This window comes from Heterodontus francisci, chromosome 1 (genome assembly GCF_036365525.1).
Source record: "Heterodontus francisci isolate sHetFra1 chromosome 1, sHetFra1.hap1, whole genome shotgun sequence".
Taxonomy (NCBI): domain Eukaryota; kingdom Metazoa; phylum Chordata; class Chondrichthyes; order Heterodontiformes; family Heterodontidae; genus Heterodontus; species Heterodontus francisci.
Window position 1 is genome coordinate 107,036,479 of NC_090371.1, and position 17,562 is coordinate 107,054,040.

Sequence of the window (17,562 nt, forward strand, 5' to 3'; positions counted from 1 at the left end):
CATTGGTCCTGCCTCCTTCTATTGGCATACACTTTTATATGCTGGATGGAACAAAAGCAACGAGATGTGATCAGTTAATCAATTTTAAACACAAACAAGAAATGCTGGAAATACTCAGCAGGTCTGGCAGCATCTGTGGAGAGAGAAGCAGAGTTAATGTTTCAGGTCAGTGACCCTTCATCAGAACTGGCAGATATTAGAAATGTAAAAGGTTTTAAGCAAGTAAAGCGTGGGTGGGGCAAGAGATAACAAAAGAGAAGATGTTGATAGGACAAGGTCACAGAGAATAACTGACCAGAAGGTCATGGAGTAAAGGCAACCAGTATGTTAATGGTATGTTGCTGTTGGTTGAAGAATGAATGTTGGCCAGGACGCTGGGAGAATTCCCTGCATATATTCGAAAAGTGCTGTGGGATGTTTTATGTCCACTTGAACAGACACACAGGGTCTCTGTTTAGCATTGCTGTTAACATTAGTTGCCAGTGATATGACAAGGATAGTAAAACTAAAAAGAAATGACCAACATTTTTTTTAAAAACAGAAAATCTCACATAGCAACTGCCTCTCCAAACTGCTAGCAGTTGCATCCGTAATCGTATCACTAAGGTGATCGCATGTTAAAGATTTGTGAATGGCTCATTCAATCTGTTTGAAGACCCCACTTTTCCTAAAATTAGCATTGCCTTTTAAATTACTAATTACAGGGTAAGTATTTATTGAGTTGCCCGAAATAGTCTATGCGCTTAATATGTTATAAGTGACGTCTTTATAAATGGCTCTTATGATAATGGCAATTGGTTCACGCCATCTGTCCAATACATGCAGTGCCCCTGCTAAGCATGGACAGTTTAAGTGGTAGGGACTGTAATATAGACAATGGACAGTAGTGGTCAATAAACAGAAATGTGAAATTTCCCATCATTATGCTGTTATTTTGGATTGATTGACATTTCTTTATCCAGAAGCCCGGTTCACTTGCTTCAACTGTATTTTCATTTCACTGGGCAGCAGAGTAACTTCAAGGCTAAAGCTTGCTGCACATAAAGAATCATTAAACTAGTCAGAAAAAGACTCCAAGAATGCAAATACTTTAATTTCACAGTTTAATGTATCACTGTAAGTACTTTATTATTGTCTGCGGGGTTATTTTGCTTTTGTTTAAACCTATTTCTGGTAACAGGATAGTTACGAATGATGAAGACCAGCTGATCTAAAGCATCCAACAACAACAAATTGCATTTATCTAGTGCCTTTAATATAGTAAAAGGTGCTTCACAAGCATTATCAAACAAAATTTGACATGGAGCCATGCAGGGAGATATCAGGACAGATGACCAAAAGCTTGGTCAAAGAGGTAGATTTTAAAGAGAGTCCTGAAAGAGGAGAGAGAGAGGTAGAGAAGCAGTGAGGTTTAGGGGTGGAATTTCAAGCCTGGTGCCTAGGCAGCTGAAGGCTTGGCCATTAATTGTGGAGCAGTTCAAGTCGAATGCACAAGAGGCCAGAACTGGAGGAGTGCAAAGATCTCAGAGGCTTGTAAGGGTGGAGGAGGTTACAAAAGTAGGGAGGAGTGAAGCCATGGAGGAGTTTGAAAACAAGGTTGAGAATTGTAAAATTGAGGTGTTGCTGGACCAGGAGCTAACATAAGTCAGCGAGCAATGGATGAGTAGAACTTAATGTGAGTTAGGATACAGGCCGCAGAGCTTTGGATGAGCTCAAGTTTATTTAGGGTAGAAGATATGAGGCTAGCAAGGAGAGACTTGCAAGAGTTAAGGCTAGAGGTAACAAAAGCGTGGACGAGGGTTTCAGCAGTGGATGAGCAGAGGCAGAGTTGGCCGATGTTATGGAGATGGAAGTAGGCAGTCTTGGTGATGAAGCGGTTATGTAGTCTGAAGCACTGCCCAGTGTCAACTGCAACAGCAAGGTTGCAAACAATTTGGTTCAGCCTCTGACAGCTGCCAGTTAGACAAGTGGAGTTGGTGATTAGGGAATGGTGTTTGTGGCAGGGACTGAAGCCAATGGCTTTGGTCTTCCCAATATTTATTTGGAGGAAATTTCTGCTCTCCAGTACTGGATGACAGACGAGCAGTCGAACTATTCAGGGACAGTGGAGGAGTCGAGTGGGGGTGGTCATCAGTAGGTGTGGAACCTGACGTGTTCTTGGATGATATTGCCAAGGGGCACCATGTAGCTGAGGAATAGGAGGGAGCCAAGGATAGATCCTTAGGGGACACCAGAGATAACAGTGTGGGAATGAGTGCTGTTCACCCAGCTGGAAGACGGAGGAGAGGTTTTTATTCTTTCATGGGCTGTGTGTGTCGCTGGCAAAGTCATCATATATTGCCCATCCCTAATTACCCTTGAAAAGGTCGTAGTGAACTGCTTTCCTGAACTGTTGCAGTCTCTATGGTCTAAGTACACCCACAATGCTGTTAGGGAGGGAGTTCCAGGATTTTGATCCACTGGATATAGTTCCAAGTCAGGATGGTGTGTGACTTGGAGGGGAACTTGCAGGTGGTGGTGTTCCCATGCATCTGCTGCCCTTGTTCTTCTAGGTGGTTGAGGTCGTGGGTTTGGAAGGTGCTGTCTAAAGAGCTTTGGTGAATTGTTGCAATGCATCTTACAGAGGGTACGCACTGCTGCCACTGTACGCCAGTGGCTGAGAGAATAAATGTTGAAGGTGGTGTATGGGGTGCTGATCAAGCAGGCTGATTTGTCCTGGATGGTATCGAGCTCCTTGAGTGCTGTGGGAGCTGCACTCATCCAGGAAAGTGGACAGTATTCTATCACTGTCCTGACTTTTGCTACATAGCTGGTGGACAGGCTTTGGAGATTCAGAAGGTGTGTTACTCGCCACAGAATTCACAGACTCTGACCTGCTCTTATAGCCACAGAATTGATATGGCTGGTCCAGTTAAGTTTCTGGTCAATGGTAATTCCCCAGGATGTTGATAGTATGGATTCAGCGATGGTAATGCTGTTGAATGTCAAAGGGAGATGGTTAGATTCTCTCTTGTTGGAGATGGTCACTACCTGGCACGAATGTCCCTTGCTGCTTATCAGCCCAAGCCTGAATGTTGTCAAGGTCTTGCTGCATGTGGATATGGGCTGCTTTAATATCTGAGGAGTTGCAAATGGTACTAAACACTGTGCAATCATCAGCAAACTTCTCCACTTCCTGCTTTGTGTTTGAGGGAAGGTCATTAATAAAGCAGCTGAAGATGGTTGAGCCGAGGACACTCGTGGCAGTTTCCTGGGGCTGAGATGATTGGCCTCCAACAACCACAAATATCTAGGTATGACTCCAACCAGTGGAGAGTTTTCTCCCAATTCCCATTGACCTCAATTTTGCTAGGGCTCCTTGATGCTACATTCGATCAAATGCTGCCATGATGTCAAGTGAAGTTACTCACACCTCACCTCTGGAATTCAGCTCCTTTGTCCATGTTTGGATCAAGGCTGTAATGAGGTCTGGAGCTGAGTGACCCTGGCAGAACCCAAACTGAGCATCGGTGCGCAGGTTGTTGATGAGCAAGTGCTGCTTGATATCACTGTCAACGACACCTTTCATTACTTTGCTGATGATTGAGAGGAGACTGATAGGGAGGTATTTGGCTGGATTGGATTTGTCCTGCTTTTTGTGGAGAGGTCATACCTGTCAATTTTCCACATTATCAGGTAGATGCCTGTGTTGTAGCCTTACTTGACCAGCTTGGCTAGGATCACAGCTAGTTCTAGAGCACAAGTCTTTAGTACTATAGCTGGGATGTTGTCAGGGCCAGTAGTCTTTACTGTATCCAGTGCCTTCAGCCATTTCTTGATATCATGTGGAGTGAATCAAATTGGCTGAAGACTGGCTTCTGTGATGCTGGGGACCTCAGGAGGAGGCCGAGATGGATCATCCATTTGGCCCTTCTGGCTGAAGATGGTTGAAAATGCTTCAAACTTGTCTTTTGCACTGACGTGCTGTGCTCCACCATCATTGAGGATGGGGATATTTTTTGAGCCTTCTCCTCCAGTTAGTTGTTTAATTGACGACCACCATTCACAACCAGAGTGCAGTGCTTAGCTCTGTCTATAGCATGCTGTTCCAGTGTTTAGCATGCATGTAGTCCTGTGTTGTAGCTTCACCAAGTTGGCATCTCATTTTTAGTTAGCCTGGTGCTGCTCCTGGTATGCTCTCCTACACTGTCCATTGAACCAGGGTTGAACCCCTTGGCTTGATGGTAATGGTAGAGTGAGGGATATGCTGGGCCATGAGGTTACAGATTGTGGTTGAATATAATTCTGCTGTTGCTGATGGTCCACAGAGCCTCATGAATGCCCAGTTTTGAGTTGTTAGATCTGTTAAAAATCTATCCCATTTCGCACACTGATCGTGCCACACAACACGACAGAGGATGTCCTCAGTGTGAAGACAGGACTTTATCTCTACAAGGCTGTGCAGTGGTCAGTCCTACCAATACTGTCATGGACAGATGTATCTGTGACAGGTGGATTGGTGAAGATGGCGTCAGGTAGGTTTTCCCCTCTTGGTTCCCTCACCCCCAGCCACAGGCCCAGACTGACAGATATGCCCTTCAGGACTCAGCCAGCTCGGTCAGTAGTGATGTTGCTGAGCTACTACTCAAGGTGGTGGACATTGGTGTCCCCCACCCAGAATACATTCTGTCTCCTTGCTACTCTCAGTGCTTCTTCTAAGTGGTGTTCAACATGGAGCAACACTGATTATCACCTAAACACCCTCCCTCAGCTGATGAATCAGTAGGAGGTTTCCTTGTCCCTGTTTGACCTGATGCCATGTGACTTGATGGCGTCTGGACTCAATGTTGAAGATTCCCATGGACACTCCATCCGAACTACCACTGTGCCACCACCTCTGGTCGTTCGTTTTTCTGGTGGGACAGGACATAACCCAGGGATGGTAATGGAGGAGTCTGCACCATTGCCTGTTAGGTATGATCGGTGAATACGACTGTCAGGCTTTCACTTGACTTGTCTGTGGGACAGCTTTCCCAATTTTGGCACGTCCCCAGTTATTTGTGAGGAGCACTTTGTAAGGTCAATTAGATTGGGTGTGCCTTTGTCATTGGCTTGTATCCGCTGGAGTTTAGAAGAGTAAGAGGTGACTTGATTGAAACATACACGATCCTGAGGGGTCTTGACAGGGTGGATGTGGAAAGGATGTTTCCACTTGTGGGAGAATCTAGAACCAGGGGTCACTGTTTAAAAATAAGGGGTCACCCATTTAAGACAGAAATTCGAATTTTTTCTCTGAGGGTCGCAAGTATTTGGAACACTCTTCCTCAAAAGGCAGTGAAAGGAGAGTCTTTGAATATTTTAAGGCAGAGATAGATAGATTCTTGATGCGCAAGAGGGTGAAAGGGGGTAGGCAGGAATGTGGAGTCGAGGTTACAATCATCAGCCATGATCTTACTGAATGGCGGAGCAGGCTCGAGGGGCTGAGTGGCCTACTCCTGCTCCTAATTCGTGTGTTCATATGTATTTCTGGTGCCTAGGTCAACGTTGGATCATCTGCCCAGTTGTGGGTGGATGATGTGGTCAGCTGAGGCTGCAGGCTGGTCAGGAAGAATGAGGGGGGTTAATTTACCATGGTCACAGTCACACAAGATGTCATTTGTGACTGGCAAGGGTCATTTCGACACTGGCAGAAACCTGATTGGAGTGACACAGCATTATGGGTGTACCTAGACCACACATTTGGCAACAATTCAAGAAGTCTGCTCATCACCATGTTCTCAAAGGGCAATTAGGGATAGGCAATAAATGCTGGCTGTGCCAGCAATGCTCACATCCCATGAACCAACAAAACAAATTGTGGAAAAGATGAACATGGATTTGAGAGGAAACAACACATTTACGCCCAAAAGTAAAATACTGCAGATGCTGGAAATCTTTAAAATAAAACAAAATACCGGAAATACTTAACAGGTCAGGCAGCATCTGGAGGGAGAAAAAGTTAACATTTCAGATCGATGATCTCTATCAGAACATGTTCAAACGCTTTGGAGAGGAAAGGGAGGTTGGAGATGGGACTGTAGTTTGCAAGGACAGGGGCGTTAAGGGTAGCTTTTTTGAGGAGAGGGATGATGATGACAGGTTTGAACTGAAGAGGACAATACCTGAGGAGAGGGAATTGTTAGCAATATTTTCTAACATGGGGGGGTGGTGGGGTCAGGAAATGAAGTTAGATTGTCAGTAGTCTGGTGGGAATAGGGTTGAGGGAGCAGGAGATGGGTCTTGTGGACAAGAAGAGCTTGGAGAGGGAATGATGGGAGATAGTAGAGAAACTAAAGAATGATGCAAGCTCAGGATAGGACTTGGCAGGGAGGCGAACCTTGGTAAATTTTGACTGGTGTGCTCGGGGAAGGGAGGGATGTGACCGAGGCAGCTGAAAGGATGGTCTCAATCTTAGTGACAGACGTCCATGAGCTCCTCAAATTTGGAGGTGTAAAGATCCTAAAGATTGCTCATTGCAGCATCCAGTTGTTTCTTAAATGATTCCAATGTTTTAGTCTCTGCAACTTTCTGGAATTCTATGTGCTACTCATTTTTGTATGAAGAAGGATGTCCTGGTAAGTCCCAAATTAACTTTTTTGTTAATTTTAACCAGTGTTCCCTTGTTCTGCTCTCTCAGTTTAACTTAAGGTAATTTCGATTTACATTTATCTTACTGTTTAAAATCTTGTATACCTCAATAAATCCTCTCTCCAATGCCTCCTTTCTGACAACAGCAGCAATTTGCATTTATATAAAACTTTGAATATAGGAAGATGTCCCAAGATGCTTCACAGAGGTGTAATCAGAAAAAAAAAAATTAGCTGAAAAGCCCAAGTTCTCCAGCTTTTCCTCATAATTCAGACTTTAGGCACTGGGAATCATCCTTGTGGCTCTTTCTGCTTTGATTCCAGCTTGAATGTCTTCCTTATTCTTGGCAACTCGAGCTGCATACAACTTCCTCTGAATTATTTCCACTATTTTGGTTACATTGTTTAACAGACTTTATTGATTGCTGCTTTGCATTGGTTGGGCATGTTTATCATTCAATCTACTGAGACTCCTGGGTTGCTTTCACCTTAATCTTTGCCTATCTCAACACTATTCATAGAGGGTGTAGGTTGCCTATTTTTCCGTCCTGTGTTACATTTGTCTGCATATAATGTCATCCTCCTTTCTTCTGCCCTCTTGCATGTTTTGCACAACAAATTCTGTAGTTTCTGAGCTGCCCCCTTGATTACATTGCTCCTTTTAATTTGATATTTTCTGCAAATTTAACCAATGTGCATTGAGTTTCTGAATGTCGGTTATTTCTGGAAATTATCAACAGTAATGGTCCTGACACTGAGCCCTGGGGAACCCCACTCAGTACTCCCCTCTACCGCAATAATTTAATATTTCTAATTTTAGCCTCAGCAATATGATCCAAAAATAATGTGTTTCTTCTGCTTATTGAAGTGGTCAGGGGCTGGATTTTTAAATCCGGCCTGGGTCGGAGACGGGTAGGCACACAATTTGGCGCCACCGGCCTCTGTGCCAGTTCGCTGCCATGATCCTGAGCCATTTTGAATGAGGGCCGTTCAGGGTCTGATCAGCTCTTCCAATTGAGCCCAATTATTGGTAATTATGGGGCCTATTACTGCCCCATTGCTACAATGTGGGCAGTCAACGTCCAGCCCAATGGGTGGGGGGGGGACTGGTGTTGATGGATCACATGAGGGACCCCCACCCCTGGACCCATAATAGCCGCCGGGTCAGAGCTACGGCCACTGGCTGACCACTTCAGGATCATGACCAGGCAGCTGTGGTTTTTAAAACATTAATAAAAACGTACCTGGCCTTCTCCTCTCTCATCCTCAGATCGGCAGCTCCCACCTCAGCCGGTGGGGCTACTGTTCACTGAGTGCTGGAGGACCTCCCATTGGCCCTCCATTGTTGGGAGCAATGGCGGGCCTGCTCCCTGGCCTTTAATTGGCTGAGGATTTGAAAATCCCAATGGGCGTGCTTCAAGCACTCTGTGTGGGTCAGAACCTGGGAGTAGCTCCCATTTCTGGTTCCCGAACCCTCATTGAAAATCCAGCCCCTGGAGTGTAAATGGTGCATCCTGTATGATTTTTGTGTTTAACCCTACAAAAGTATGTCATGTGCGAACACAGATAAAGATTGGGAAAGGCTCCAAATTGTACGAGCTAATATTTTTTTCTTTCAAAGTAACTTCAAGACTTGTTATATTTTAGCTTCTTTGTGATATTCAAAAAAAATCACATTACTAATAGCAATGACTTCACTGGCAATTTTTGATTGCAGTAATTTTTGATCAATGTGGAGGAGTCTAGTAGGAGCATGCCTTAAAAGCAATGAGCTCCAGCATACTTCATGAATGACCAATTTTGCTGCGAATCATAAATTTTCCGCAATGTTTGGAGACCAAGTTTGTGTGAGCTGTCGATTGCAACTTGATTAGTCTTTTTAGTTCAGCCTAATGGCTTGGTCCTTACTCGTACCAAGTCCCATTCCCCTATCACCCTAGTGCTCGCTGACCTGAGGTAGACTAGATGAGGAGTACATAAGAATGTTTTCGGGATAATTTCTTGGAACAGTACGTTTTGGAGCCAACCAGAGAGCAGGTTATACTGGACCTGGTATTGTGCAACGAGATAGGATTAATTAATGACCTCATAGTTAATGTGCCCCTAGGTAGCAGCGATCATAATATGATTGAATTTTACATTCAGTTTGAGGGAGAGAAGAGTGGGTCTAATTTAAACTTAAATTAGGGCAATTATGAGTACATGAAAGCAGAGCTAGCTCTAGTAAACTGGCAAATTAGGTTAAGGGATAGGTCAGTAGAGATGCAGTGGCAGGCATTTAAGGGGATATTTTAGAATACAGAGAATAGATGCATTTCAATGAGAAAGAAAAATTCCAAGGGGAGTACCCGTCATCCATGGTTAACTAAAACAGTTAAAGATAGTATCAAACTTAGAGAAAACAGATATAATTGCGCAAAGATGGGTGGCAGGTCAGAAGATTGGACAGAATATAAAAAACAAATATTGACTAAAAGATTGATAAGGAAGGTAAAATTAGAGTACGATAGAAAACTAGCTAGAAATGTAAAGACGGATAGTAAGAATTTCTATAGATATTTTAAAAAGAGTTAACAAAGTGAACATTGGTCCTATAGAAAGTGAGTCTGCGGAATTAATAATGGATAATAAGGAGATGGCAGATGAATTGAGCAGATATTTTGCATCGATCTTCACTATAGAGGATACGAGTAGCATCCCAGAATTAGCTGTAAGTCAGGAAATGGAAGGGAGGGAGGAACTCAAGAAAGTTACAATCTCCAGGGAAGTGGTATTGAACAAATTGTTGGAGCTGCGGGCTGACAAGACCCCGAGTCCTGATGGACTTCATCCTAGGGTCTTAATGAAGTGCTAGTGAGATAGTTGATGCGTTAGTTTAAATTTTCCAAAATTCCCTAGATTCAGAGAAGGTTTCGCTAGACTGGAAAATAGCGAATGTAACTCTTTTATTGAAAAAGGGAGGGAGACAGAAATCAGGAAACTACAGGCCAGTTAGCTTAACATCTTTCTTAGGGAAAATGTTAGAAGCTATTATTAAAGACGTTATAGCAGGGCATTTAGAAAAATTCAAGGTAATCAGGCAGAGTCAGCATGGTTTTGTTAAAGAGAAATCATGTTCAACCAATTTATTGCAGCTCTTTGAGGGAGTTACGTGTGCTGTGGATGAAGGGGAACCAGTGGATGTATTGTAGTTAGATTTCCAGAAGGCATTTGATAAGGTGCCACATCAAAGGTTATTGCAAAAAATAAAAACTCATGGTGTAGGGGTTAACATATTAGCATGGATAGAAGATTGGCTAGCTAACAGGAAACAGAGTGTAGACATAAATGGGTAATTTTCTGGTTGGCAGGATGTAATGAGTGGTGTACCACAGGGATCTATGCTGGGCCTCAACTTTTTACAATTTATATAAATGACTTAGATGAAGGGACCAAAGGTATGGTTGTTAAATTTGCTGATGGCACAAAGATAGGTAGGAAAGTAGATAGTGAAGAAGACATAAGGAGGCTACAAAGAGATCTAGATAGGTTAAGTGAGTGGGCAAAAATCTGGCAGATGGAGTATAGTGTTGGAAAATGCGAAGTTATCCATTTTGGCAATAGAAATAAAAAAGTATATTATCTAAATGGTGAGAGATTGTGGAGCTCTGAGATGCAGAGGGATCTTGGTGTCCTAGTGCATGAATTGCAAAAGATTAGTGTGCGGGTACAGCACGTAATTAGGAAAGCTAATAGAATGTTATTATTTATCGCGAGGGGAATTGAATACAAAGTAGGGAGGTTATGCTTCAGCTATACAGGGCATTAGTGAGACCACATCTGCAGTATTGTGTGCAGTATTGGTCACCTTATTTAAGGAAGGATGTAAATGTGTTGGAAGTAGTTCACAGAAGGTTTACTACACTAATACCTGGAATGGGCAGGCTATCTTATGAGGAAAGATTGGACAGGCTAGGCTTGTATCCACTGGAATTTAGAAGAGTAAGAGACGACTTGATTGAAACATATAAGATCCTGAGAGGTCTTAACAGCGTGGATGTGGAAAGGATGTTTCCCCTTGTGGGAGAATCTAGAACCGGGGTCACTGTTTAAAAATAAGGGGTTTAAGACAGAGATGAGGAGAAATTTTTTCTCTCAGACAGTCGTGAGTCTTTGGAACTCTCTTCCTCAAAAGGCGGTGGAAGCGGAGTCTTTGAATATGTTTAAGGCAGAGGTAGATAGATTTGTGATAAGCAGGAGGGTGAAAGGTTATCAGGGTTAGGTGGTAATGTGGAGAAATCAGTTCAGCCGTGAACTTACTGAATGGCAGAGCAGGCTCAAGGGACTGAATGGCCTACTCCTGCTCCTAATTCGTATGTTCGTATGACCTACATTGGCTCCTGGTCAAGCAACGTCTTTATTTTAACATTCTGATCCTTGTTTTCAAATCCCTCCATGGTCTCGCCCCTCCCCATCTCTGTAATCTCTCCAGCCCCACAACCCTTTGAGGTAACTGCACTTATCGAATTCTGGCCTCTTGAGTATCAGTGATTTTAATTGCTCCATCCTTGGTGGCCTTAAAACCTACCTCTTTGATCAAACATTTGGCCAACTGCCTAATGTCACGTTTTGTGGCTCAGTGTCCATCTTTGCTTGATAACTCTCGTGTGAAGCAACTTGGGACAATTTATTATGTTAAAGGCACTATATAAATACAAGTTGTTGTTGGGATCTTCTCATGAACTCTATGTTGGGGCTTCTCATAGAAGTATTAGCCTGTAATGGAAAATATATTTACAGGCGTTTTAGATATGTGTGCTTTCATCTGAATTAGTGTTCTGAGTTGCTTTACTGCAGCTTAGGACATTCGTGTATTGCCAGCCAGTTTAATGTTAACTGATTTCCATATGATTTTCTAATGCTTGTTACTCTACAACTTGTTTGTAATTTTCTTGTGCTCATTCTCATACAGGCAAATGAGGATCCAATGGGAGTTCACATAATGGAAGCTGTTCTGCGATGCCGGAAATGCCGAAGATTTGTACTGGATGCTGGTAGTTTGTCCCCTTCCCATGGAATGCAGCCTTCCAAATCACAGGTACAGTTCGCCTTTGATCATTCTGTGTAAGTATGTAGGCTCCCATAAATGTAGAATAAACACTGCATTTAGCAACTTCCTTTGTTACTGTTACTTTTGTAGCAGGTTTTGTACACTTCCAAAATAAATAATGTAACCAATACTGTTGGTGAGTTTTTGTTTTAAAAGTTTGGAAAATTGAGTTCAGGAGAAATACTACAAATTATTGTACAGTTTATGACATTGTAGGGGACAATGCAGTGAAAGAAATACATTATTCTGGCTCTGCTGGCTGGTCGCCCACCTTTTACTGTCCGTAAACTTGAGGCCATCTAGAACTCTGTGGCAGTGTCTTAACTCACACCCATTCCTGTTTCACTATCACCCCTGTGCTCGCTGACCTATGCTGGCTCCCAATCAAGCAACGATTTAAAAATTCTCATCCTTGTTTTCAAATCATGGCCTCGCTCCTCTCTATCTCTGTCATCTTCTCCAATCCCACAACCGTCCAAGATATTTGCGCCCCTCTAATTCTGGCATCTTATGCATCCCTGATTTTAATCGTTCCACCATTGGTGGCCGTGCCTTCAGTTGCCTAGGCCCTAAGCTCTGGAATACCCTCCCTAAACCCCTCCAGCTCACTTTCCTCCTTTAAGACATTTCTTAAAGCCCTACCTCTTTGACCAAGCTTTTAGTCATTTGACCTAATATCTCCTTTTGTGGCTCAGTGTCATACTTTGTTTTATAATGCTCCTATGAAGCACCTTGGAATGTTTTATTACATTAAAGGCGCTATATAAATGGAAGTTGTTATTGATTTCAATATTTTGATTTCTTGAAAAACGGTTCTTTTGTTAAAAGTCTACCTCTAAACCGAAACTATTATGATTTATTGCTCGTAAAGAATCAGCCAGTTTACTCAAATACTGCTGTATTCATTCATGTAAATTCAGTGGAGCATTCTAAGATCAATTCCTATTTGCTAGTAAAATATATCTTGATGTGGTCAGGCCTTCAAAGATTGTAATAGAAAATTGTAAAAGATTTGATGCAGAGCCTGCATAAAAAGTACTTGCAAGACCCAAAATAACAATAATTCCAACAGACACCGAGTAACAGTTGAATTAGATAATCATATTATAATTCTATAAACTCTGCACACTTATGAAGTTGTTATCATGGATATATCCATATCTGGAAAAACAAGCTTATTTGGCTCTGATGGTGCAGATACTAGTTGGATATCAGGAGCTGATTTAGAGTGGTGAGAGCCAGCATCATGGTTGTGAAATTTGATATCAAAATCGATTTTAAGTTGTTCAGCTGTATGTTTGTGCATTGCCCAAGGTCCTCTGTGACCTTTTTTTGTCACATCAGTGCATTTAATCATCATTGCGAGAGTTTAGCTGCTTTCTAACATAGGCCCACTGAGAGTAATTAACTCTCCCCTCCTGCTTCTGGCAAAGCCAGAGCTGCTGTCCATCTCTTTCCCACAATAGGAAGGGCTTCCTTATTTTATCTCTTTTCTACCACACCCTCTCCCATTCACCATGCAGAACTTTCCCCTCTTCCCCTACAGGTTGTCTGTCTCTATGGGGCTGCACCATCCCCCTTTGGATTTTCAGACCCAGAGACATAGTGAATTAGGAAGAAAATTGTCTGGTTCAGCAGTCACAGAAGTACAACATACATTAGATTGAATGATTCGCTAATTCTTCTAACTCATGCTTGGTGTTCGTTTCTTTCCTTTTTTGTGAAGGGCCTTGGGAAATGTTATTCTTTCTTTTACAAGTCTGTTTGTCCTTTGTTTTAGAATGCTGTTGAGGAATCTGCTGGGCAAAACAACTGCATGGTTTGGCATGTGAATTTAGAGACTCTTCCAGCTTGGATAACAAAAGAAATAGAGAAGGTAAAGACTGCTGAATTAAAAATAGAGAATGCTGAAAATACATAATTGGTCACTATTTGGAGGAACGGTTACAGTTTTGGATGTGACCTGGCATCAAAACTGGGTTCAGAGTTTTTCTAAGTAAGAAATTCAGATGCAGTGTCAAACAATCTAAACCCCGGCCAGCCATTGAAAGTAACACAATTTTATTGAAGCCAGTAACACTGAAAAATGTTTCTGAATTGCATGTTACTTTTTGCTCCCTACTATGGGCATAATCTGAAAGTTATTGTTCATATTGGCCGGCGCAGTGGTTAGCACCGCAGCCTCACAGCTCCAACGACCCGGGTTCGATTCTGGGTTTGCAAGTTCTCCCTGTGACCGCATGGATTTCCGCCGGGTGCTCCAGTTTCCTCCCACAGCCAAAGACTTGCAGGTTGATAGGCAAATTGGCCATTGTAAATTGCCCCTAGTGTAGGTAGGTGGTAGGAGAATGGTGGGGATGTGGTAGGGAATATGGGATTCATGTAGGATTAGTATAAATGGCTGTTTGTTGGTCGGCACAGACTCGGTGGGCTGAAGGGCCTGTTTCAGTGCTGTATCTCTATGACTATGACTATCTTTTTGTACCGATGTTTTATAAACTACCACGTTGCACTGTCAGTTACTTCTTTCAAGTTGTATTGTAGTCTTGACTGACATTTATATTCAAATGTATAAGTTAAGTTTTTTCGGGTGCTTTGCAGCAACATTAAAGTTGTGCTATACTTGCATCACTCCAAAGGGAAGTATGACTTTCTCATTGTTTCATTTAACACCACATAGAATATAGGTACAATGGCTGGCCAGGGTTTGGAAAATGTTCAGAGAGTCAATTGGACTTCCAGTGTTAATTAATACTGCAAAAGAGACAAAGTTGGAGCTGTTGTCTTTGTGTCACAAATTAAAGTTCCAGATGCAGAATCTTTGTTTATCATTCACTCCAATAAAATATATACTGACAGACAACACACACAATGATGAAAAGACTGCAGGGCACCTCAATATAGAATTGCAGAGTTCACTTATAGTCTTTATCTCATTCTAATCCTTTCTGTGACCTCACTTTTTATCCTACAACTAAAAGGTTATTCCATTCTCCCTTGTCAATGACCTTCACTATTGATATACACTAATTTACATCAGCTCAGCATTCCAGGTCTCAGAACAAAAGCTGTACAGAAAAGGTAAACATATAGTTGTCAAGCAGCTATAATGCTATACAAGATATATAAGGCTTTCTTAGATGACAACAGTTGGTACAACCTTCCAAACCAAAGCACAATGACAGACCAATGATAACCCATTGGAACTTCAGAACTTTAGATTTTACATACCAGGAGCACAGCTTTGCTTTGTAAGCACAGAACTCTATCCTGGATCAATAGTTCCGAAAGCAGCCAGGTGGTATAAATGAGTTACTGCTGCTGAGAACGGATAAGGAGCTGCCTACAGTATAGTTGCACCCTCTATGTTGCATTGATGAGGAAGCATACCATTCTGGGGAAGACCTTTTTCCTATGATGCTTAAGTAAGTGTACTTCTGCATGTCAAATAACTAAACAATCAGTGAATGTCTGCAGACTAGAATGTTACCTCTTCCTATCCAAACAGAGCATTATGAAGGTGTTGCCTAACTGGGTAGGGGACTGGGAAAATATAATTTAGGAAGTGCTGTTTAAATCAGTTTTATGTTAATTATCATTATTCAATATAGAAAGGGTTGCTTAATGAAAATTAAAGGAACAATGTAGAGTAAGGTATCCTAGTGGTTAAGGTACTGGACTAGCAATTTAGAAGTGGTAAATTCAAATCACAACATGTAATTTGCGAAACTGAATTCAATCAATCTGATAAACCGGCCTGCTGCCATACTTACTAATCTGGCCTATATGTGCCTCAAGTCCCACACCACATCTTTGACTGTTGGTCCCTAAGGGCAACATGCTGCAATCTTACAATGCCTTTCAGGGAAATCACTGAGTGAAGATGATCCACTACATAGTACTAGAGAACAGTATAGAGGAAGAGAGTTAAAAATCTCACTCCACGATTACCAATCTCGTTCTGGGGTAAACTTACAAGCATAGCATAGGGAAAGGGAAGTGGTGAGTATTTTTCCCAACAGAGGGGGTAGAAAAAAACTGGAGGGTAGTTCAAACCTAGCAAGGTTGAGTCTCCTAAGGAATGACCAAGTTATTTGCAATGTCCTCAGCTAGGGAATAGTACGGGAACATAAAAGGCAATGGGAGAAAATATCTTGCAAAAATGGGGTAGAAGGTAACCATTTGCTTTGATGAGCCCATAACCCCGCTATCATGCGTGTGTGGTAGGGGAGTGAAGGGGCACCTGGTGGACTATCCGACTGCAGCGAGGGGGAGGCGGGGGAATTGTGGATTTAAGTTGGTGCCAGAAGGCAGTAACTCCCCGTACCTAATTTGACTGATGTGAAGCAAATAAGTAAAATTTACTGAAGGGAAAGAATATTGCACCAGTAGAAAAAGTCTTGTATGTTTAGTGTTTTTTTTCATTGTCTAAATATAAAAAAGTCTGTAACTTGTAGCAATGAAAATGGACTAGAAGGAGACATTAATGCATCAGCAGGATACAACCAAAGTGATTAAACTGCATATTTTATAAAGTAAATAGTAAGTACCAATTTTACTATTCTTAGATCTGTCTTTTGTTGCTGTGTTTACTTTGATAATGGGAGAGGAACTCTTAGCCTGTACTTCAGTTCTGGCTTTTAACAGTATAGGTTCTTTCATTAACTCTCCACTGTGTACTAATTTCTGTAGCAGTTTAAGAATTATTTTTCTTAACTACTGAAGTTTTGCTGTGCTATATTCAGGACATCATTAATGTAAGGATTTGAAAGCATTAATTGTACAGTTCTGTAATTGAGAAGTTTTTTTTTACTTCAGCTACAGATTAACATTTTATTTCGTGAGACACATTAAAGATAAGGGAGATTCCATTTGAATCGTAGGCTTTTATTAAGATGTCTTTTTTTTTGTTCATCTGCCACCCTTGCATAGTGCTGTAGGAAATTTATGACTGATAGTTGTTTTGCCCTCTATTTAACTTCATTGCTTGAAAGGAAGTGCCTTTCCCTAACTCATTGTCAACCCCTGTGTATCCCAGGTGAGTTTGGGTGGTCACCATATAGAAAACAAGTGAGTGCAAACCTGTTTTGTCTTTCTCTGATCACAGTGCCGTAATCTATCAGCACATGCATTTTAAAATCTTATTTTAGTTTCAATAGTTAGATCACAAGGACAGCTTTGCTAAATGTGCAGGTTATGCGCTGTTGTGTTATGCAAAATGGACCTAATAACTGCATTTTTTACCATCAGAGGTTCACTATTCCCTCATGCCTGTACTACATTTGGGGAAAGAGTGTAATCAACAAGAGTGGGCTACTTGTGTTGTGGAGTCATGAATATCAATTTTCTGCATTATTTTGATAACTGATAAAATTAAGTGCGATTTTTGGTTGGGGCTGGGTGAACTGGGTGCCAAAGACTTGCGGGTTGATAGGTAAATTGGCCGTTGTAAAAAAAATTGCCCCTAGTGTTGGTAGCTGGTAGGAGAATTGAGGGAAGGTGGGGATGTGAGAGGGAAAAATGGGATTAACATAGGATTAGTATAGATGGGTGGTTGATGGCATGGACTCGGTGGGCCGAAGGGCCTGTTTCGGTGCTGTATCTCTCAATGACTCTATGACTGTATAACTATGGCAGGATTGTAACAAGGGAAGGGGTTCAGTTTGGGGTGGAAAACAGATTTGTCGAGTTTCTTACCCATTGAACTCCCCCAACAAATTTGTTCACAGGTTATAAGCTGTTGTTTATGCACAGCTAATGTGTGGGTGTATCTTGAGGTGTTTTCAGGCCGTGGAAATTGTACTCTGTTTGCCTCTGGAAGCAGGTGCAAGCTGTGTTGTGGGTATTGAGAAAGTCCCCCACCACCCC

The 17,562-nt window shown here is 42.1% G+C and overlaps 1 protein-coding gene across 1 annotated transcript in view; it reads left to right on the forward strand.

The window, feature by feature from the left end:
- The first annotated feature begins 8,123 nt into the window (after positions 1–8,123).
- The window catches only part of rnf180a (ring finger protein 180a), a 135,082-nt gene continuing 125,643 nt past the window's right edge, over positions 8,124–17,562 (forward strand). The window contains exons 1-3 of the mRNA XM_068026505.1: positions 8,124–8,225; positions 11,557–11,682; positions 13,475–13,570. Of these exons, the coding sequence (XP_067882606.1) occupies positions 8,124–8,225; positions 11,557–11,682; positions 13,475–13,570 (324 nt within the window). The remainder of the gene's footprint in view (positions 8,226–11,556; positions 11,683–13,474; positions 13,571–17,562) is intronic.